Source organism: Delphinapterus leucas, chromosome 2 (assembly GCF_059928025.1).
Source record: "Delphinapterus leucas isolate spDelLeu-1000000601 "Yukka" chromosome 2, BTC_Dleu_Yukka2, whole genome shotgun sequence".
Lineage (NCBI taxonomy): Eukaryota > Metazoa > Chordata > Mammalia > Artiodactyla > Monodontidae > Delphinapterus > Delphinapterus leucas.
The window spans coordinates 146,937,924-146,960,833 of NC_143130.1; the positions used below are offsets into that span (position 1 = coordinate 146,937,924).

Genomic DNA, 22,910 nt, shown 5'->3' on the forward strand with positions numbered 1-22,910 from the left:
TCGATTTGTAATGCAAAAGAGCATTATAATTAAACCTCCTAGGCACTTTAATTAGTTGTTTAGAAAACAACACCATATATAGAAACAATTCAATTTGTTTAACAATTATTTATTAAAAATCTAAATTCCAGGTACTATGTTAAGTCCAGATAATGCAAAGATGAATAAAATAAAACCCCACCCCATGCATCTCACTGTGTAGTGCAGGAGAGGGACAGATAAACAATGTGGTACATTTTCTCCTTTACTGGCTCTTTTGTAAGCTTGCCTTCCTTTGTCAATTCCTTGAATATGAACTTTCTTTAGAGTGTTTGTCTCTGACCCTTTTCAGATCTTACACATTCACTTCAGATAACCTCATACATGCCAATTGTTTCAAGTACCAACTATTAAGTGATTTCTAAATCTGTATCTTTGCCCAGACCTTGCCTGAGCTCCAAACTCTTACAACAAATGTATACCTGCTGCTAGTAAATTTAACATGACCAATATTAAACTTATTTTCTTTACTTCTACAATACTCATTTCCTCTACGTCCTCTTGAATCTGTCCCTTGTTTGCCATCCCCACTGCTATGATTTTAATTTAGGTCTTTATTATTAACTTCCTGGATTATTGTAAAGGCTTCCCTCCCCCAATTAGCATCTTTACATCCATTTTCCAATTTCATACCAAAGTTATCTGTTCAAAATTTGATATTAACATTCCTGCATATAACTCTTCAGTAGTATTCCTCATAACCTCCAGATAAAATTCAAACTCCTTGATATGTCATATAGGGCCCTTTATAATTGGCCACTATGTATTCTTTTTTTTCTGACTTTATTGAGACATAATTAATAAATTAAAATTGTGTATATTTAGGGTATACAACATGATGATTTAATATATATATACATTGTGAAATAATTACCATAATCAAGCTAATTAATACATCCATCACTTTATAGTTACTCTGTGTATGTGTATGTATGGTGAAAATACTTAAGATTTACTCTTTTAGCAAATTTCAAGTATACAATACAGCATTGTGACAATACAGTCACCATGCTGTACTTTAGATACCCAGAATTTATTCATCTTATAAATGAAAGTTTGTACCCTTTGACCAACATCTCCCCATTTTGCCAGTACATGTTTTTTAAGATTAAGCTTAAGAAGCTCTCCTCCATGAAGACATTTCTGGTGTCCACTTCTCCCTTTCCCTAGCTGGGTTAAGTATCCTTCCTCCATGTCCCCATAGCACTTTGTTCATTCATTTTGTAATAGCAATGACTGACATATTTGATCACTCTCTCTCATAAGTACCCTAATAAACAACATGGGTATAAAAAGCTGAGTGATCTAAATGTGAATCACTATAAATTGAGTTTTGAGTCAAATGTGGCCTGTAATTCTCTTACTCAAGATAAGCAATTTCTCCCCAGAAAAAAGATTAGAAACTCATTCTCACTATACTTTAAATGTTATCTTTTCCGAGGATGTTTGCATTTTAATGAGCAAACCTTCATAGTTCATTTTGATTTCAACTAGATGCACCTCTAACTATTGAATTTCATAGGGGTGAGGAGGACTGAAAGGCCTTCACAGTTCTCTGAAATCCCAAATATTTTGCCTCTGCAAATACTCTGACACCTACAATTATAGAAGCCTGTAGAGGAAAGCCCATGTTTCCTAAGAGAGATCCAGAACCACTGAACCTATGAGGCAGTTTGCTACTGTAGGATCTCTAAAATTACTTTTTATATGTCTGTGAAGGTTCAACAATAATCCAGAAAACTAAGAATAAATCATGTATACAGAAGTGCTGGTAGTGATGCTCTCAAGGTCATACGTATAGGGTAACTCTGTGAAGGAATGTTACCATATAATATATTAAATACTTATAATATTACAATAAGAAGGTAACTTGGAGATGAGGTAGTCTCTCTTACTTTAAAGACAAAGGAATTTAGGACCAAAGAGGTATAATAATGTTCTTAGAGTTAGACAAATTGTTATGATTAAAAACAACTAGAACCTAGGATTCTTGACTCCTAGTCTACTGTTCATTCCATTATAGCAAAGTACGTCTCAAATCAGTATGAAAATTATTCTTCTAAAGTAAGTGCCTAGATGTGTAAAGTGTATTGTTTGTTTGTTTTAATCTATTTTGACTACAGGTGAATTTTCTATTGTCTCTGGTCTGCCTTTTAGTGTATCTACTATTTTCAGCTCCTATCTGCAAGCAAGGCCTTTAAGGAGCAAGTGCTCCACTGATTAGAAATACCTTACTTTGGTTTCTTGGGAGAGGAATACCAATAGAAGATAACATTTGCAAGACTACCATTGATGATTCATCTTTGCTTATAAAATGCATGACATGAACACATTACAAATTCACACTTGGTACAGTACTAGCTACTGAAAGGCAGATTAAAATATTCTAGAATTCCCTGTAATCCCCAATATTGTTCAGTTAACAATGGAAAAACTATAATCTTTGAATAGAAAGGATTCTGCCTTCTTAGGAGCATTATTTTATAAGCGCTAGGCTTTTTTTTAAGATTTCATGACCAAAGACTTTAGCATCACTGACCTCAGTTCTTTGTATTTCCACAAAAGACTTAAGCAATTCTAGACAAGGAAGCTTTAAGTTTACTGAACTCAGTTTAAAGCAGTGAAGTATCCTTTTTAGAATATTGACCACAACAGAGGTAGTTCTCCCTGTCTCTGACCTAAAGCAAGATATATTTATAATATATTTTAAAAGAAAAAAATATATATGAAAATATGATATGCATAGAAGGAGGTATGAAAGAGGATGATTAGTCAACGTGGTTGTGACATAGGAATAATTCAGCCAGCATTATAGGTCTGATTCCTCTGTGAGTTAATTTTACTCAATTGTGTAACTATAAAAAGAACTCCCCCACACAAGGGGGCTTTATGAGCGCCTAAACAGTCACAATATCTAGTTGAGAAGTTACTGCTGCCTGGCTCCTTTTCTAAAACCACGTGCCCAAGGTTTATTCAACACTAATACTTGGGCTCCACCTATGGGCAAAGAGAAGAGATGGTTTAACATCTATCTAAGTATTTATATGTATGCAAGAGAGACTGCCCCATGTGATAAAGTAATTTGCAGCACTACTATATACTCTTTAAGTTCCAAAGTCGATCATTGAATGAAATGTAATATTGACTGCTTGGAAGAGCTATCCATTGTCTAATCCTTGAATCCTACTGAGATATATGGATATAGTTGCTGCTGTAGCAGAGGGGTGTACCTGACGTTTATGCCTTCAGTTCTCAAGTATTTGCTGCCAGCTGGGAGTCCTTACCATTTTCTAATCAATTGCATTTTTCTCTTCAAATCCTTTCCCTTGCCTTACTCAGGCTTTTAGAAAAAAACTTGAAGTAATGCATGTTTTTCTCTTTGAAGAGACGTAAGTTCTGCTGGTAGGTTAACTTTATACCAACTCCAAAAGCAGAACTAATCCAGTAGGGATCTAATTTACCTTAAAGATAGAAATCCCTATATTTAGCATGAGTACAAAATAAAAATCTGGCCAATTTTCTATTACTAGATTTATATTGATAACCTTAAGCATGAAGCTGTTCTTTCTTTCCAAATGACATGTTTTATTTTTCTTTCCAAGATATTTTAAAGATCTAAAAAGACCAGATGGTATATGTGTGCTTCAAATATGACTTTTCTTGACTCTTCTATATATAGCTATATGTTAAAATGAGAGAAATATTCTTTTTAAAAAAATCTCTTATTCTTGCCCTTTAAAAAATAAGTTTACTGAAATACAATTCATATACAGTATAATTCACCCACATAAATTATACCGTTCAGAAGTTTTTAGTATATTCACAGATATGTACAGCCATCACCACAGTCAGTTTTAGAACATATTCACCTCAAAAAGAATCCCCATCCCCTTTAGCTATCAGCCTCCTCCTGTCCCCACAGCCCATCATTCAGCCGTAAGCAACCATTAGCCTACTTTTTATCTCTATGGATTTACCTATTCTGGACATTTCACATAATGGGATCATATAATATGTGGTCTTTTATTACTGGCTTTTTCTACCTAGAATAATATTTTCAAAGTTCATCCATGTTGTAGCATGTATCAGTATCTCATTCCTTTTTAAAATATTACTGTAGTAAAAAAACATATAACATAAAGTTTATCATCTTAGCCATTACAGTTCAGTGGCATTAAGTACATTCACATTGTTGTGAAACATATCTCCAAAATTTTTTCATACTGGATACCTGAAACTCTTTACCCATTAAACAACAACTCGCTTTTTCCTCCTCATCCCAGCCCCTGGTAACCACCACTCTACTTATTATTTCTAATAATTTGACTACTTTAGATATGTTATATAAGTGCAGTCATACAGTATTTGCCTTTTTGTGGCTAGCTTATTTCACTTAGTATAATGTCCTCAAGGTCTGTTCATGTTGTGCCATGTGACAGTATTTAGATATATACACCACATTTGTTAATCCATTCATCTGTTGATGGACATTTGGGATGCTTCCAACTCTTTGACTACTATGAATAACCATACTATATGAACATGGGTGTACAAATATCTCTTCAAAACCCTGCTTTCAATTCTTTGGGATATATACTCAGAAGTGAGATTGATGGATCATATGGTAGGTCTATTTTTAATTTTCTGAGGAAACTTCTGTTTTCCATGCTGGTTGCACTATTCTACAACCCTACCAACATTACATAAGGATTCCAATTTTTCTACATTCTCATCAACACTTTTTATTTTCTGATTTTTTGATAGTAGCCAATTTATGGATGTGGGGTGATATCTCATTGTGATTTTGATTTGCATTTTCCTGATAATTAGTGATGTTGAGCATCTTTTCATAAGTTTATTAGCTATTCATACATCTTTAGAGAAATGTCTATTCAAGTCCTTTCCCATTTTTAAAAATTTTTTAATTTTAGTTTAATTTGTAATGTTCTGTTAGTTTGAAGTGCACAAAGAAGTGATTCAGATATATATATATGTGTGTATATATATATATATATATTCAGATATGTGTGTGTATATTCTTTTTCAGATTCTTTTCCATTATAGGTAATTAAAAGATATTGAGTATAGTTCCCTTTGCTATATAGTAGGTCCTTGTTGTTTACCTGTTTTATGTGTAGGAGTATGTATACGTTAATCCCAAACTCCTAATTTATCTCTCCCCCCACCTGCTATCCCCTTTGGTAACCATAACTTTGTTTTCTATGTGAATCTATTTTAGTTTTGTAAATAAGTTTATTTGTATCATTTTTTTAAAGTCCACATATAAGTGATATCATATGATATTTGTCTTTCTCTGAATGACTTACTTCACTTAATGTGATAATCTCTAGGTCCATCCATGTTGCTGCGAATGGCATCATTTCATTCTTTTTTTTTTTTTTTTTTTTTTGCGGTACATGGGCCTCTCACTTTGTGGCCTCTCCCGTTGCAGAGCACAGGCTCTGGACGCGCAGGCTCAGCGGCCATGGCTCAAGGGCCCAGCCGCTCCGCGGCATGTGGGATCTTCCTGGACCGGGGCATGAACCCGTGTCCCCTGCATCAGCAGGCGGATTCTCAACCACTGCGCCACCAGAGAAGCCCCATTTCATTCTTTTTTAAGGCTGAGTAATATTCCATTGTGGATATACTTTATCCACTCATCTGTTGATGGACGTTTAGGTTTCTTCCATGTCTTGGCTATTATAAATAGTGCTTCTATGAATATTGGGGTGCATGTATCTTTTCAAATCAGAGTTTTCTCTGGAAATATGCCCGGGAATGGGATTGCAGCATCATATGGTAACTCTTATTTTTAGTTTTTTAAGGAACCTCCATACTGTTCTCCACAGTGGCTGCACCAATTTACATTCCAACCAACAGTGTAATTGGGTTCCTTTTTCTCCACACCCTCTCCAGCATTTATTATTTGTAGGCTTTTTAATGATGGCCATTCTGACTGGTATGAGACGATACGTCATTGTAGTTTTGATTTGCATTTCTCTAATAGTTAGTGATATTGAGAATCTTTTCATGTGCCCATTGACCATCTGTATGTCTTTTGTGAAGCAGTGTCTGTTTAGGTCTTCTTCCCATTTTTTGATCAAGTTGTTCAGTTTTGTTTTTTTTTATATTAAGCTGTATGAGCTGTTTGTATATTTTGGAAATTAATCCCTTGTCAGTAGCATCATTAGCAAATATTTTCTTTCTGGAATACAGGAATAAAAAGAGCCATGATGAGCATGTATCACTTCTCCTGGGCTACTGGCAAGGACTTAGGAAGGAAAAATAACATGTGCTAGCTGTTGATGCCATCAGTTCTTTGTAGTTTTTTGTGATGGTGGTAACACATACATAAAATAAGATTTACCATTTTAATTGTGTTTAACCGTACAGTTCAGTGACATTAAATACATTTACATTATTCTGCAGCTGTCATTACCATCCATCTCCAAAACTTTTTCATCTCCCCACACTGAAACTCCATACTCATTAAAAAATAACTTCCTATTCCTCCCTCTCCCCAACCCATGGCAACCACCATTCTACTTTTTGATACTATGATTTTGATTTTGAATATTCTGATTACCTCATATAAGTGGAATCATACAATATTTCTCCTTTTGTGACTGGCTTATTTCAGTTATTTTCACTTATTTTATAATGTCTTCAAGTTTCATCCATATTATGGCATATGTCAGAATTTCCTTCCTTTTTAAGGCTGAATAATATTCTTAAATGTACATACTACATTTTGTTTATCCATTCATCTGTCAGTAGACACTTGGGTTACTTCCACTTTTTGACTACTGTATTGTGAATAATGCTGCTATAAAAATAGTGCACAAATATCTGTTCAAGTCTCTGCTGTTAATTCTTTTGAATATATACCTAGAAGTGGAATTGCTGGATTATATGGTAATTCTATGTTTAACTTTTTGAGGAATCACCTTGTAGCTTTTTTAAACATCAGGGAAACAGAGGAAGAGCTGTACATGGAGAGTATGTAGCTATTGCCATTGTAGTAATGATTGACACTCTAAGATCTAAATTTCAGTCCTACCTTAGCCACCTGTGAAATATATGACCTTGGATAAGTTACTTACCCTGTTTAAATTTCTCTTTTTTCATCTGTAAAATGAATATAATAATGCTTTACTAGATTTTTTAAGGATTAAATGAGATTATATATGTATATGATATTACTTAGTAACTTATAAAATGCTATATAAACATTTACTAGATTAACCACACCAGCTGCCAGAAAAACTCACCTCTGGTGCTATATTTGATTATTAACCACTGTTACTGAGCTATTCCACATCCCAGAAAATTATTCTCTTAGGATCTGAACTGGCATAGCACTTATATTTTCATTCGGCACACCAGACCAGAATAGTTTCAGATAAGGAGCTACCCCAGGTAGTTTATTGTGACCCTGGACAGATGTCATGGGGCTCACTACCAGAGACTGCCTTATAGCTTCAGGTTCATTTGGGAGTTAATGTTGTATATATGAATACAAACCAGACCCTCTGGTCCTACCACTTCCCTGGTCTTACAAAGTATGGTCCATAGCTACAGAATAGCTTCAACCTCCTGGGAGTACCTACAGCTAGAATCTGCTAAGAAGTTCTCCCTTCCAATTCAGGTGTCACTTTCCTTAAAAAGAAAGAGTCAACATCACTATCACTGTGGATCAGGGTACAAAATTTAAAATCTGTCTGTCCTTACTTCTTTGTCCTGGAATCTGGAAACCAGAGGCTCTAGGTGGCTAAGAAGGACAAAGCTAAAAACGAAAAAGAAACAAACAAAAAAAGACTCATCCAGCTCTGGAAACAATGGAATTTTCTAAATCTATACAAACATCTTACGTAAATCAAGTTCTGTATTACTTACAGTCTTTGGAGAGAAGCTTGATTTTTTTTCCTCCTCCTCTTCTTCCTTCTCTATCTCCTATTAATTATTCTGTTACTCCTTTAGAATAATAACAATAGTAATAATAATAATAATAATAATGACAGATTCTGACTAGAGGATTTAAGGAATTGGTCATGACTCTTGAAACTTTTATTCTTTTTGGCACTAAATCAAACTCCTGAGCTGTAACCAAATGTGATTGTCATCCAGAGTGGATGAATAGTGGTTTGAATAGTCACTTCACACAATAGATCAATGGTGCTCTTCTTATAGTCACTAATTTTTTTTAGATTAATAAAGCCAAAATTTTGGCTAAAGTTAAATAGAATGATAAGGAAGCTCCTTTCTTTTCTTTACTTTTCTCTTCTAAAGGAAAAAAAATCTCTAGAAATTACATGTGATCATTGTAGAAAACTTGGAAATTTTCAGAAAATTTTAGCAAAGGGTATAAAATTATACATAATTCTAACATACTGCAGTAAACAAATACTTTATATTTTCATGTATGCCTTTCCCATCTTTTTCTATTGCTCTATATACATATATCTTAACATAGTTAGGATTATACATTGTATATACAGTTCTGCATGTTTTTAAAATGTATGTCATAAGAATTTTCCTGTGTCAGTGAATATTTTTCATAAATATTACTTTAGCCTGTATAATATTTTATCATAAGGATACATCATTGTTTAAATTTATGTATTGTTAAACTTTTGATTTCTTTCCATTTCTCACTAATGTAAGCAACTCTGAAATAAACATGTACAGAAAGATTTATCCATTTTCTTAAGATAGATTTCTAGAAGTGAAATTACTGGATCAATGACTATGACTGTTTAAGAATTTACTTTTTAAAGAAAATCATCTTTGGATTGTTAAAGGATTAATGACACATCAACTTGAACACATCTTTGATGACTGTGTAGCTACTCATATTCAAATAATCCCTGGAAGCATTGCTATTAATTGACTGAATCTTAATCTTTCATTTCAGACACTAGGATGCATCTCTTCCTTCTGTCGCCTATTCCTTGGGATAGAAATCAGGAGATCTGACTGAGCCCTTATACAAGCCTTGTCAGACAAGTACCTATGTCCATCTTGTTTAGGACTACCTGTTTAACCCACTGCACTTAACATCCATATTTTCCTTCTTTTCTCTTACAGATGGAATGGGGCGAGTCCTTGCTCAAGATGTATATGCAAAAGACAACCTACCCCCGTTCCCAGCATCAGTAAAAGATGGCTATGCTGTCCGAGGTAAATATTTTGGTTTTCTTGAGTATCAACATACTCACATTGTAATTTGTTGGGGTTTTTTTTCAGATTTTTGGCTCAGCCCAGGTACCTAATGACTATTTCATCTATTTCCCCCTTGGCTGTCAAAATAATTTTATTCACAGATAACAATGTTAACCTACACCTATATATTTTCCAGCACAATCTTGATTAAAACTTTTCAGTGACAGTACTATAGTTACTTGAAAATTCTTACTTACAAATAAGTATGTAGAGGTTGATAAAGACACTGTATCATGATTTATTCTTTCGGCCTCTACACATACCAGATGGCAGACAGTCTTGGTCTGGAAGTCCAAATGTTTTCTAGTTGAAAACATCTATATGGTCCAAGAAAGAAGAGCAAACTCCCAACACAGGGATAAAGTGGGGAATTTTTTTTCTCCTGCTTTAAACTCAAACATCAATAAGGGCTTCATAGAAAGCAAGCATGAGGGAAACCTCTAATTCCCTAGAAGATTCCATATTTCAAGGCTCTGAAGCCCCAGATGGTACCAGCAGCTCATGCCTTTAGAGTTGCCTGGGATTGCATGAAGCTCAAAAGCAAATACTAAATAGCATTTGCCTGCCTAAAGTCCAATCTACGAAAGAACCCAAAATGAAAATGCAACTGAATTGCTTAGAAACTATTATTGGTTATTAACTCAAGGCTGGTATGATTGAAGAAATGTCTAAAAACATTTCCCAGTTTATCAGAGCTGTTAAGAAGGCCAATTCCTTTTTAATGGTCATTTGTGGAGTCCCTTACTTGATTTTTGGGCTTTGGATTTTTTTTTACTCTATCTAGCTATTAAAATAATTTCTTCTTTCTTGTAATTAAATACATTCATTGACCTCCTCCGTGTTCCATTGCCATATCTTAGCAGTATCTTTCTCTGTTGGAGACAGTAGAACAAATGGTTAAGATTATGGACTTTGAGTGGTAAAAAAGTGAGTGATAACAAAGTAAGAGTGATCTGGGTTCTAGCACCAGTTCCATCTATGTAAGTTTGAGCAAATCACTTAAACTTTTTGAGCCTTGGTTTCCTCATCTATAAAATGGTGATAATTATAACAGTATTTATCCCAACAGGTTATTGTGAGAATTAAGTGAGACTGTAGAAAGCTTTAAAGTATATGGCAAACACACACACACCAAAAAAGCACTCAATCGTTGTTTTTTTAATGTTTAATAATAGTACCTATTATTACTATTTTTTTTTTATTATTATTATCACATTTTCTTAAACCATCTCTGAAAAAAGGATAACATTTATCTAAACTGTTATTCTCATAAAATGGTGGAGAGATTAATTCCTACTAGTGTATTCTTTCTCAGGAAACTGTCTTAAATGCACCTGATTCAGCTCTATCTCACAAATTAGAGTATTTCTGAAAATATAAATAACAAATCCCCAATGCCTCCTATGTTTTCTCTTCCAAATTCATTTCTTCTATAGTGTTTATTATAATGAATATTATCCAGAAAGAAATTTATTTTAGTCTTCTGTTAGCCTCACTGGCTCTTGTTTCTTATTCCCCCTAAAATGTAAATTCTGTTTGAACTTATAATTGGTAGCCATATTGGATTGCTATGAAATGATGAATTCTTACTTCCAGAGTAGAACAAACAACTACAGCAGATGAAACACCAAAAGGACAAGAAAGTCTATTTTTTATATTCTCGGTAATGTAAAGTAAGAGAAAGTGAGAAAATAAATTATATTAGGCAGAATTATTCTGAAACAGAAAGTTGTTCTGTGATTTTTAGATGAGGTAGCAGCAGCTCAATAAAAAGAAACTATTGCTTTTAGCTTTTCTAGTTAGCCCATGTGAGCCAGGAAAGAGCCTTTCTGCAACTGTAGAATCTATCAAAGAAATTTGTATATAAAATTACCATTTAGTATATCATTTATTTTGTTTTAGAGTGGTGGTGTTTTTAGTTATTTCACACACATACGCAAGCACACACACACACACACACACAAACATTTAAAATGACATCTTACGGTATAAAATGTTCAACAGATAATCCACCATGCAGCTAATTCACATTCTTTCTTTCCTGTGAAACATTGCTAGTTCTCTAAGATATGGAATGTATAACAGAGATATAACACATAACAGATAACCATCATGGATATGGTTAAATTTCAAAGTAGGAATGACTGGTTAATTATGATCAACATAATTAAGGCAGCAGAAGTCATCAGTGAACAAAAAGGCATGGTCTTAGTCTTTTCTGTGTTATAATACCAACCCCAGACAGTGTTTTGGTAAAGAATATCCTTGAGGCTATTGTTGTGGCTCTCTACCTCTCTACTTTGTATACCTTCTTCTCTCCACCCCTTCTTCCTTTACTCCCATCCTTTCTCCCCACTCCCTTTATTCTCCTTGTTTTTCTTCTCCTCTGCCTTTGCCTTAGGCCTTCCAGTAATAACCAGTGGCACCTGTGAGCATTGCTAACCCTCTAGGTGTAAAGAGGTTGCTAACTTGCTCTGGATCACTAAGCATTAGCCAGTATCCTTCAGAAACATGTGGGATAAAACTCCAAACCAGTTGGAGGATCACTTGCTTTAAGGTATGTGGGTTGAAAAATCAAGACAGTAACAAATAGCTAAAGAAATAAGAAATAGGAACAGCTTTTAAAAAATAAAGAATAGAGTATAAAGAAGATAGGAATCAAGTGATGATGTAAACTAATAAACCTAAAACTACATTCAGGAGGGAATGAATTTGAATGATGAAAGAAGAGAAAAGAAAATGAAAGTAGCATTTACCAGTTAGAAGCAATACAATAGTTTTATTCGTATTTTTGAGGAGTTATTTCTCCCTTCACACTGATTAAGCCAACCATCTTCTTGATGCATTCACACGCTCCTATAGAGATGTGGGTGCCCATTGTCTCACAATTGCTTCTTAGATGTTAATAAAGGTAAAAATATCTCAGAATACCAAATTCACTCTCTTGAAAATGTTCAATTTGAAAGGCTTATCACTTCAGAATTAGTTTGGGGATTATTTAAGAAAAGGGAAAATTATAAACAAGCCAGTAATTATTTTGAGAACCATGTGCAACAAACAATTCTGGAAAATTATATTAAGAGAAATCCTTGCCATTTAGGTTAAGTAAATATTAAAGCTTTTTCTTTTATACATTCTGATTAAATACATGCTTATGGAAAATACAGAAAATCAAAAAGAACATTTTAACCCATTATCTCACTGTCTAGCTACTATTAACATTTTGTTGTACTTCCTTCCAGTGTGTTAAAATGCATACTAAAATTCGGTATAACCTTTTTGATTTTGCGCTAGTTCTTATTCTGTCACAAAAGTAATGTTTTAGAGTTTCTGTTTTGTCCATTTAAATCCTGTTTGGCCATAGCTGGTTTTCCAACTCATTTGACAGCCAGTGGCCTTCCACTGTAGGACACTTTGGATGAAAAAGAAAGCCTTATGATATAGGAGTATTACTCATGTGAGCAGAGAGATAATTTTGAATAATTAATTTAAGTTAATCCCCAAAAGCTTAAAATAATGTATTTAAGGAAATAATATATCTTTTCCCAATACTAACAATATATGGACATTTTTCTCCTGGAAGATGATGGTAAAGAATATAAAATGCCTTCTCATTCATCTGTTCTACTCCTTGCTCCCTGCTTTCCAGGCAGCAGATTTAAAATTCCAAACAACTCACCTGATTTAATCCCTCAGTATAACTGCAGCAAGTATTAATCCTGTTGTGCTAGTCTTGTCACCTACCCTTGCCACCACTCCAAACTCGTTCTACAATGTTAATTTTAGTATACACATAAATATCAATACTATTACCCTGTTGCCTATCATCCAGTCTTAGACAGTTTGGTTCTATAATTAGAGATAAACAGAATATTAGTCCTTCTGCCTTATTCCTCTATTGAAGAATAGAGGCGCCTAGGACCTCTGAAAGTTATGCTATCTATGGCCTGTGTTTATTCAGTCCTAACATGGAAACGATGAGGCTTTTGTTACTGAAAATAAGTGAATAGCTATAAAGGATTTCAAGAGATTTAAAGAGAGCTCCCACATGGCTGGAAGATGAAAATGAGGGATAATTCTAGGGCAAATGGCTTGAGGATGATCATTTTCTATACATTGACACAATGAATAGTTATCTAATGGTATCAATTAGATATATTGATATCTATATATCTATATCTGATCTATATCAGAAATCTTCAAATAAAGACTAAAAGTGTTTTCTGGACATTAAAAAGGTGGAAGTGGGAGCAGTTTCAGGGTCTAGCATTAAGCATTATACAGTGCATTTGCTGTTAGGATTTGGTTTATATTGCTTTTATCTCTTCCTTCAAATTAAATTCTACAGTTACAAAACAGAAAAGAAAACTTATTAATAGAAATGTCAGAATTAGTGGGGGGAAAGAGTCTAAGCCTTTACAGAAATCCTTGGAATCCATCCATCTTTTCTAATGGCGTACTGTGGCTTACTTAAGTTCTTTCCAAGCTTTAGCTTCATCTGCCACTGTACCTCCACTTCTGCCCCCTCCCACCCAAGCTGGTAGAATTCATCTTGAAAATGGCAACTTTTCTTTTACCTGTCTGTTTAATAGATATTTTAAAATAAATATCAGTAAGTTAGGTAGATTGATCGTTACTTTTCTGTCTTTATAATAAATAGTTAGCCTTGGTGTTGATGTAAAATCAGGACTTCTGTTGTAGTTCACTAATTTTTTATTTCTTAAGTTTTCTCTTAGTCTGAATTTGTCTGTATTCCGTTCAATCTTACAGTGCTGTGCTCCTCAGAAAGGGTAGTCCATGAACCAGCTGCATAAGCATCAGCTTGTTAGAAATGTAGAACCTCAGGGCCTGTCCCAGACCTACTGAATCGGAATCTGTATTTTAAGATCTCCAGGTGATTTCTATGCACATTAAGGGTTGAGAAGCACTGTTATAAGGGAAATGGTAAAAATGACTCCTCCGTTGGTACCTGGGACTTTCTATAATGTTGGTTGACTGAGCCTTCCTTATCTAGCATGTTTCCCAGGTGGAAATTTTCAGGGCAAAGTGGAGAACACAGTTAAAGTGAGATATATTCTCTCCCCAGTCAGTGTACCTTCCTTGGCAACAAAGCATCTTGCTTCTTAGAATCACTTAAAGGCTCTTTCAGTTGTTGGCCTCCCTGACACTCTATATCAACCTTGCCCCGGGTTATCTCTAGCCACTCATTATATAATGACATTTGTTTGGAGCATTTGTGCAGAACACTGATATGAGCATTTTGAGTGTATGTATATTTGCATGTGTGGGGAACAGGAGACAAGAGGAAGACTGAAGAGCAGAGGGTTTCAAAAAAGAAATAAAGGAATTGATCCCTACCTACCACACATTTATAAAATTATTTAAGAAAATTTACAAAGCACAATACTAATGTGTATAAGACAGTTTACAAACTTCCCACCTAAGTATTATGGAAGTGCCAAGTTGATTTCTTTGTTTTATCAAATATTTACTGAGCATCAGTGATGAACTAGGCACTATGCTAGACAAAATCTAAGTTATATAGAATTAAGCAGAGCAGTCTTTCTGAACATTCTAAAGATGGTGAATGTTGACTCGTATTTTGAAGAAAACAATATACACGAACCAGCAGAAAATGGAAGGCATTCAAAATACAGCATTTTGCAGTGGAAAATATTATTTATTGTTCATTCATGCATGCATCTTTCTACAAAGATTCTTAGGAGCCACACTCATTCGTTTCTTGAACTTTCGAATACTTCGTATATTGAACATTTATTGAATACCTGTTATTCAGCAGGTACTAGGAATTTCCCTGAGACAAATAAGAAAATGGTTACAAATACATTAGGAAGCCGTAATTAGAGTTATTTCAGGAATACACTGTGGAAACAAAAGAAGAAGTAGGTGACTCTTGAGGGAAAGGAAGTCAGATATGACTTCCTAGAGAAGGTGACACTTGAGCTGAGTCTTAAAAGCTAAGAAGTCTTTAACCAGAAGGCAGGGAAAAGAAAAGGACACTCCAAGCAGTGAGAGTAGCATATGTTATGGAGCTGAAATATGAGTCATCTTGGTATTCTCAGGTACTCCTGAGAGTAGCTAGACTATAGGATAGAGGGAGGACGTGAACCAGAGCCTTTACACATACTGTTTTCTTTAGGTGAATATCTATGGATGAAGCATTTTCATTTCCTCTCTGTCTCTCTCCCTCTCCCTCCATCTCTCCCTCTCTCCCCATCTCTCCCTCTTCCCCCCACCCCATCTCTCCCTCTCCTTTTCCCTCTCCCTCTCCCCCATCCCCATATATTTTTGCCTACTTAGCTCTTCCTCATCCTTCATATTCAAATCATAAATGCTTTTATCAGGGTGTCTTTCCCTGACCCTCCAGTGTAGTTCAGGTACTTTCAGTGTATGCTCTCATAAAACCGTGTTCCTTTCCTTTAGAATGGTTTTCTTAATTTGTATTTATATACAAATTTATATGTTTGTTAATGTGACTATTTGATTAATATCTATCTCCCTCACATCGGTGGCTTTAAGAGTTTTGTTTTCACCACACCCATAGAAAGACACACATTAATACATTAGACATCATAAACCAATGATATACACATACATATATAACATATACAATGCATATAAATATATATGCATGCATATATATAAACAAAAATAAGTTTCTTGACACAATTTTCACCTTTACCATGTGTGACGAGATATATTTTCTGTTCTTTTTCTTTACAAGATGATTTTACAGCCCACCTCTATTTGTGATCTAGAGTTTGAAAAACATTGCAACAGACTGACACTGCATTAGAATAGAAACAATATCTAGTTTTACTCTCTACTCTGTCCCAGCATCTAATATAACACTAAGAGCACAGAAGACCTCAGTAGAAATTTAGTGAATGAATGAAAGGAATAAAAAGCCTTAAAAGGTATTATTTTTAAAGTATGGTTATTCCCATTTTTATCAACAAGCAAACTGAAGGTTAGAGAAAGTTTTAGTAATTTGCTGAAAGTCCTGAGGCTAATAATAGGCAGAACCAGGATTCAGATTCAGCTTTTACTCTAAAACCATGCTAATTTTCCCTTGAGCAAGAAGTAAAAAGAGAAGACATCTAGGTTGCTTACGGGAGGTGGAAAGCTGGTAATATCTCTAGCAGAGAAATAATCAAAACTAAGTTTATTGAGTTTTGAGATGCAGTTAGTACAGAACTCTGAAAGATAATTGACTTTTTAATTTTGTACAGTAAGAAAATTATGATTAACTTTAAAATACTGCAAAAATAAGTGTGGGGGCAGATGAAACGAAATTGGTAAAATGTTGATAATTGTTGAAGCAGTGATTTCTATGTCTGTTTTAAATTGTTTCATTAAAAAAAAAAGAGGAAAGAAAAAAGAACCCATGAAAGCAGCATAAGAATACCATTGCAGGAAAACTACAGTATTCTCTTTCTTACAAGTGAACACTGAAAATACAACAGCATTACAAAAAAACACCAGAAAGCCAAGAGTTTATTAACTGAGACAATGTCTAAAAAGCACAAGATACAACATCTAGTAAGTAGAAGACACCCAATGTTAATTTTTGTTCCTCTTCACATCAGGTTAACCAAAGCCAGCTGTGCAAAATAGTGACTTATTATAAACGGTATTGTATATATAAGGCTTCAGAAAAAATACTACTTTGTAGTCACATAAAGAAACAATAATTTTTTAAAAAAATAAATGTAATCAGGCTACATGGATTCTCTTATATCTGGCTTTCTTTCTTTCTTTTTAAAATTTATTTATTTATTTATTTATTTTTGGCTGCTTTGGGTCTTTATTGCTGTGCGTGGGCTTTTCTCTAGTTGCAACGAGCGGGGGCTACTCTTCCTTGCGGTGCATAGGCTCCTCATTGCAGTGGCTTCTCTTGTTGCCGAGCACAGGCTCTAGGCGCGCGGGCTTCAGTAGTTGTGGCTCGCGGGCTTCAGTAGTTGTGGCTCACGGGCTCCAGAGCACAGACTCAGTAGTTATGGCGCACTGGGCTTAGCCGCTCCACAGTATGTGGGCTCTTCCTGGACCAGGGCTCGAACCTGCATCCCCTACATTGGCAGGTGGATTCTTAACCATTGCACCACCAGGGAAGTCCAAGAAACAATAAATTTTATATATCCTCTCTAAAAGAGGGAAAATACTTTTTATTATTTATCAACATGACTGCAAATATGATTAAAATATTCATATAAATAGTGTTATCTTTGCTGTGTATGTGCCCCCAAACCCTTGCTGTATGCTGATTACAAGGAGATAATGGTCATGATCATGAAACTCATTAGGTATGCATTGCCTTGCCAATAGTATTGGTCTGAAATCCAATTGTATGTGAAGAAAACCCTTTTGAATACATTTATCTCCAGGAATATTTTTTCATCCAGCCATTACTATACTGTATATAGAAAAAAATTGGATGAGAAGTTTTTTCCGTCTCAAGTCTGAAAGTGTTTCTTCCAATTAAAAATAAACAGTCAATGGGAATTGTGATGCAGCACTGCCCGTGTATTTTGATTTAGAAACAGAATTTTGATCCATCATAAAAAAAAAAAATACTGTATTGGAAATTCAGGGACTGGGGTTTTAGTCCTAGCTCTACCACTAGCCAGAACTTGTTAAAGGTACTGAATCTTTTCTACCTGAGTTTCTTCATTCTGTAACTCATTTCCTTCAAGTGTCAAATGAAGAAAAGAATATATGTTCTTCCTACTTCACTTGCTACTTCATACATATGTCTCCATGAGTGTGTACACACATATAACACATACATACCATTTATTTAGGACGATAGGCTAAAAGAACTTCCTATTAAAAAGTGCAAGAGTGGAAATTATGGAACAACAAGAAAACTATCTCCAGAGACACCAAGAAAAGGCACAACCTGGACCACTACTGTTGGTTCTTGTGAGTTGTGGATACCGAAGATCAAACTAGTAATAACAAAGCCCTTTTCTAAACTAGGAGATCAGAAAAGTATTCCACTTTCCTGAAGCCTTAGCTGATCATTTGAGTCAAGTTTTAGAATTCCAACACTAGGTTCTTATTCTTTGCTATAGGTCCATTCTGATGATTGTTCTTGGTTCTGTTCATCTCACAGCTGCCGATGGCCCAGGAGATCGTTTCATCATTGGGGAATCCCAAGCTGGTGAACAGGTGAGATTCATAAGCCTGAAAGGCCCTAAAGATTTTAGTTTCATGGACTTTGGGCTTCTAATTCTAGACTTCTGCCATTGTTGTAATGGAAATCTTAGAGAAGGATTAGACAGGTTATCAAAGAGATGAAAGGATGGTTCCCATGAGAAAGAACCAAATGAATTATTTCTTAACTGAAAGAATCTGCATCTATTAATATACAGCATGATGTTACTGGTATGTCTCAGATGACATGCCGCACAAGCATTTTCCAGCCCTGTGATTGGATGAATCTTTCTTCTGGTATAAACATTAATGTTTGAATAGAGCTAAAATTTCTAAGTGGTCTTTGCAGAGTTTTCCCCAACTCGTGTTACATACAGGGAAATTTAGAAGAAGCAGATTATTTAATCTTTCTAGCTAATCATTTTGATTAATTTTTCTCATCAGGGAGCTAACCAGAGAACAGGTATTTCTTAATAGAAACGAAGCACTGATGGGCCATGGTCGAAGTACAACAGAAGTCCTCTTAATTAATGCTTTGGATACCAGTAATTGGTCATTTAATTGGAAATAAGTTACAAGTGGGAAATTATCTTTTACTTTTAAAATAAATGTAAATGTAACTTAAATAAATGAACATTTATTTGTCAGTAATTTGATGGAGAGCTAGGCTTTTTTTTTTTTTTTTTTTTTTTTGCAGTACGCGGGCCTCTCACTGTTGTGGCCTCTCCCGTTGCGGAGCACAGGCTCCGGACGCGCAGGCTCAGCAGCCATGGCTCACGGGCCTAGTCGCTCCGCGGCATGTGGGATCTTTCCGGACCGGGACACGAACCCGCGTCCTCTGCATTGGCAGGTGGACTCTCAACCACTGCGCCACCAGGGAAGCCCTAAGGCTTTTCTTTTAATAAGTATCTGCTATTTGAACTTCTCTTATACCCAAAAGGCATTATATGTGATTTCAAGTTTTAGTTTCTTTAAAGTGGAAAAAAATTTAAGGCCTTTGCAAAGTATCTAAGTATAGAAGCCTTCTAGATTTTTATTATATTTTTATAATTTTTTTTACAGTTGCTTCACCCATACCTAATTTGACATCAGTTCTTTTTAGCAGCCTTTTTTAAATGAGTTTTTCCAAAGGTTTAACTTAATTTTTATAGGAAAAAAATAACTCCTTTTACACTCATATATCATTGGTTTGTGTAATATTTATTTAAATAACTTAATTCAGTAGCAACTATTGCCACAAACTGGTACAAACAAGTTTGGGAGCAAACTCGGTTGAACCTTAGGTGTACAAGAGAAGAGTCTAACAGTTTCAAACAAAGTGTCTGTAGGCATCATTACGTTCAATAGGAAATAGAGAGCATATGTTAATCCAGTGAGTTTTGAAAGTTGGTTAAAAGAGCACCTTCCTTATTGACTAGAGGCAAAGGGAAAACCAACGCACTTTTCTCTTCTGCTACCACCAAACACTCATAAGGATTATATAAAAATAAAGGAGGGGGGCTTCCCTGGTGGCGCAGTGGTTGAGAGTCCGCCGATGCAGGGGACGCGGGTTCGTGACCCGGTCCGGGAAGATCCCACATGCCGCGGAGCGGCTGGGCCCGTGAGCCATGGCCGCTGAGCCTGCGCGTCCGGAGCCTGTGCTCTGCAATGGGAGAGGGCACAACAGTGAGAGGCCCGCGTACTGCAATAAATAAATAAATAAATAAAATAAAGGAGGAAATAAATAAATAAATAGGGCAGTTTGAGCAAAAGCTATATCCCACGCCTTAGCATGTACTCCCATATGTGCTAAAAATAGAGAGGGGTTGAGGAAGTATATAGGAGAAGGATGGTGCCAATGGTGGTAACCCTAGCTGCCTCACCTCTACATCCAAGCATTGAGGAGTACTGTGTGCAGGTCTCTGAAGCTAAGCCTGACACTGTAGTAATTGGATCCTTGTCCATGCTGTGCACAGGCTGGTTTTGCTCTTCATGACTGTTTTCCTGACAAAAAGAACAACTAGACCTAGGCCGCTTTTTTATAAATAACTTGCATTATGACCTCATAACTTACTTGACCGCTTGGTATGTGTATCCATCAGCAATGGACATACAAAGCATCCATTTTTTTTAACAAAGCCCCAAAATATCAATTATTCAAGGAGTACTTCTCTGATCTTCAACTGAGTCTATCCAATATTTATCAAACATACCTACTGTTTGTACCAAGAAGCACTGTGCTAGGTTCTAGGAATATGAAATAGATTAATACATGATTACTACTCTTAACAGTTTACATATAGTGGAGGAGACAGAGTATAAACAACTAAATATAATACAATATATTAAGTGTTAAACTAATGCTCTCAGTCATGTGCTATGGAGCACAATAGAGAGGTTGAGCATTTTGTCCTAGAAGGGCTAGGCAGATGACATTGGAGCTGGGCCTAAGAGAGTTTTACAAAAACAGAAACAGAAATGAAAAAGGAACATTCCAAGCAGAAAGAACAGTATAAGTCAAGACCCAGTGGTGTTTGAAAAATTGCATGGTATTAGGAAATGGCAAATCGTTTGTGGTAGTTACAGCCTAGAATACTTAGGCATAGGTAGCAGATTGTTAAGAGCCTTATGGGCCCTTAAACTTTATTTACTAGTTAAGACTTCCAACTGATAACAAGGAGCACAAGAAAAGTTGTGAAATTAAAAAATTGCCAACTTCTTGTAAGTTCTCATAAAATTTTGATGGGAAAAAAGATCAAAACTATATAAGAAAACAGGGTTTTTCCTCAAGTTACCTGTGATGTACTTTATCTATAACTGATGTATCATACACATACACTCTTTACAGCAATCTCAGGGATCTTGCAAGAGCCAAATTGCTCACTTATTGAAAGTAAATACACTTGAGCACTAGGGGACCATTGCATACACTGAGACAGTTATTTACAACATGGTTTATTGGTGTACCAAAATACTTAGCCTTAAATCACTTATAGTTTGGTCCTATTGGTTAACATTGGACACTTTCAGTTGTGTAATTATGAAGTGCTATCATTGGACAAAGTTCAAAAAATCCAACTCAATATCTCTATTAAGGAAAAATCAAGATTTTTATAGTTTTTACTTTATATAAAGTATATAAGGTACCTATATCAATAAAAATAAAAAAAAGAGTTGGTAGTCTTAACAATCTAAAGGAAGTACTTTATTTATTGCTAGAGTTTTTCCAGTTGATTCAATTCAATTGCAGTTTATATGTCTACTCTAAGTAGATATATAAATGTCTTTATATATCCAGTAATATCTTTTACATTAGATTTAATATAAGTGAGCTGGTGGGAATCCTTCACCTACCATTTAGAATTACTGGTTTTGGAGAGGAGCCAAATTTTTTATTTAGCAGCCACACAGAAACACTTCTTTAAAGTTGGTTTAAGCCAAGAAGCAGAGAAAATTACAGGTACAGCCACAGTAAAGCTTGAAGTAAATTTACATAATATGGTTCATTGAATCAGACTAAACTGAGGGAGGGCTCTAGGCTAACACACATCAGCTTAAGAAGCAACTACCCTGAAACTCACTTTGGGAATCACTTTCTGCCTTAGCCAAAAAGGCACTTTCAGGGGAAAAGAAGGACTTCTTTAGACCTACATTAAATATTTTTATTGCACAGTCTCAGAAGATAGTTTTGACATTAGCACCTCTACTAAAAAACACATATATCAAAACATTAATGCTTTTCATCAAAAATCACTGCACTGCAAAATGGTCATGTTTAGTGAATTAAGAGATGCACCAGATAATAAGTAGTATCTGGGGTTGAAAAAAAATTAATGCATTGAGGACTTCCCCAGTAGTGCAGTGCTTAAGAATCCACCTGCCAATGCAGGGGACACGGGTTTGAGCCCTGGTCCAGGGAGATCCCACATGCTGCAGGGCAACTAAGCCCACGCCCCACAACTACTGAGCCTGCACTCTAGAGCCTGCTAGCCACAACTACTGAGCCCGCGTGCTGCAACTACTGAAGCCTACGTGCCTAGAGCCCGTGCTCCACAACAAGAGAAGCCACTGCAATGAGAAGCCCACGCACCGCCACAAAGACGCAATGCAGCCAAAACTAAAAATTAAAAAAAATTAATGCATTGGGCCCTAGGCTTTTTTTTTTAATTCTATGCATTATCTTGGTAGAAAATTACATTAGAATGTAACAATTCCAAATAAGCCTGAAATGTGTTTTGTTTTGTTTTGTTTTGTTTTGTTTTTCTTGCGGTACGCGGGCCTCTCACTGTCGCGGCTTCTCCCATTGCGGAGCACAGGCTCCGGACGCGCAGGCTCAGCGGCCATGGCTCACGGGCCCAGCCGCTCTGCGACATGTAGGACCTTCCCGGACCAGGGCACGAACCCGTGTCCCCTGCATCGGCAGGCGGACTCTCAACCACTGCACCACCAGGGAAGCCCTGAAATGTCTTTTTGTCAAATAACATGATATGGGG

General features: G+C 35.6%; 1 protein-coding gene across 5 annotated transcripts in view; it reads left to right on the forward strand.

Annotated features, from left to right (window-relative positions):
• The window catches only part of GPHN (gephyrin), a 606,903-nt gene that overhangs the window by 500,729 nt on the left and 83,264 nt on the right, over positions 1-22,910 (forward strand). For all 5 annotated transcript variants that reach the window (XM_089907851.1, XM_089907850.1, XM_089907848.1 and 2 more), the window contains 2 exons: positions 9,127-9,219; positions 18,398-18,453. In XM_089907851.1, the coding sequence (XP_089763977.1) occupies positions 9,127-9,219; positions 18,398-18,453 (149 nt within the window). The remainder of the gene's footprint in view (positions 1-9,126; positions 9,220-18,397; positions 18,454-22,910) is intronic.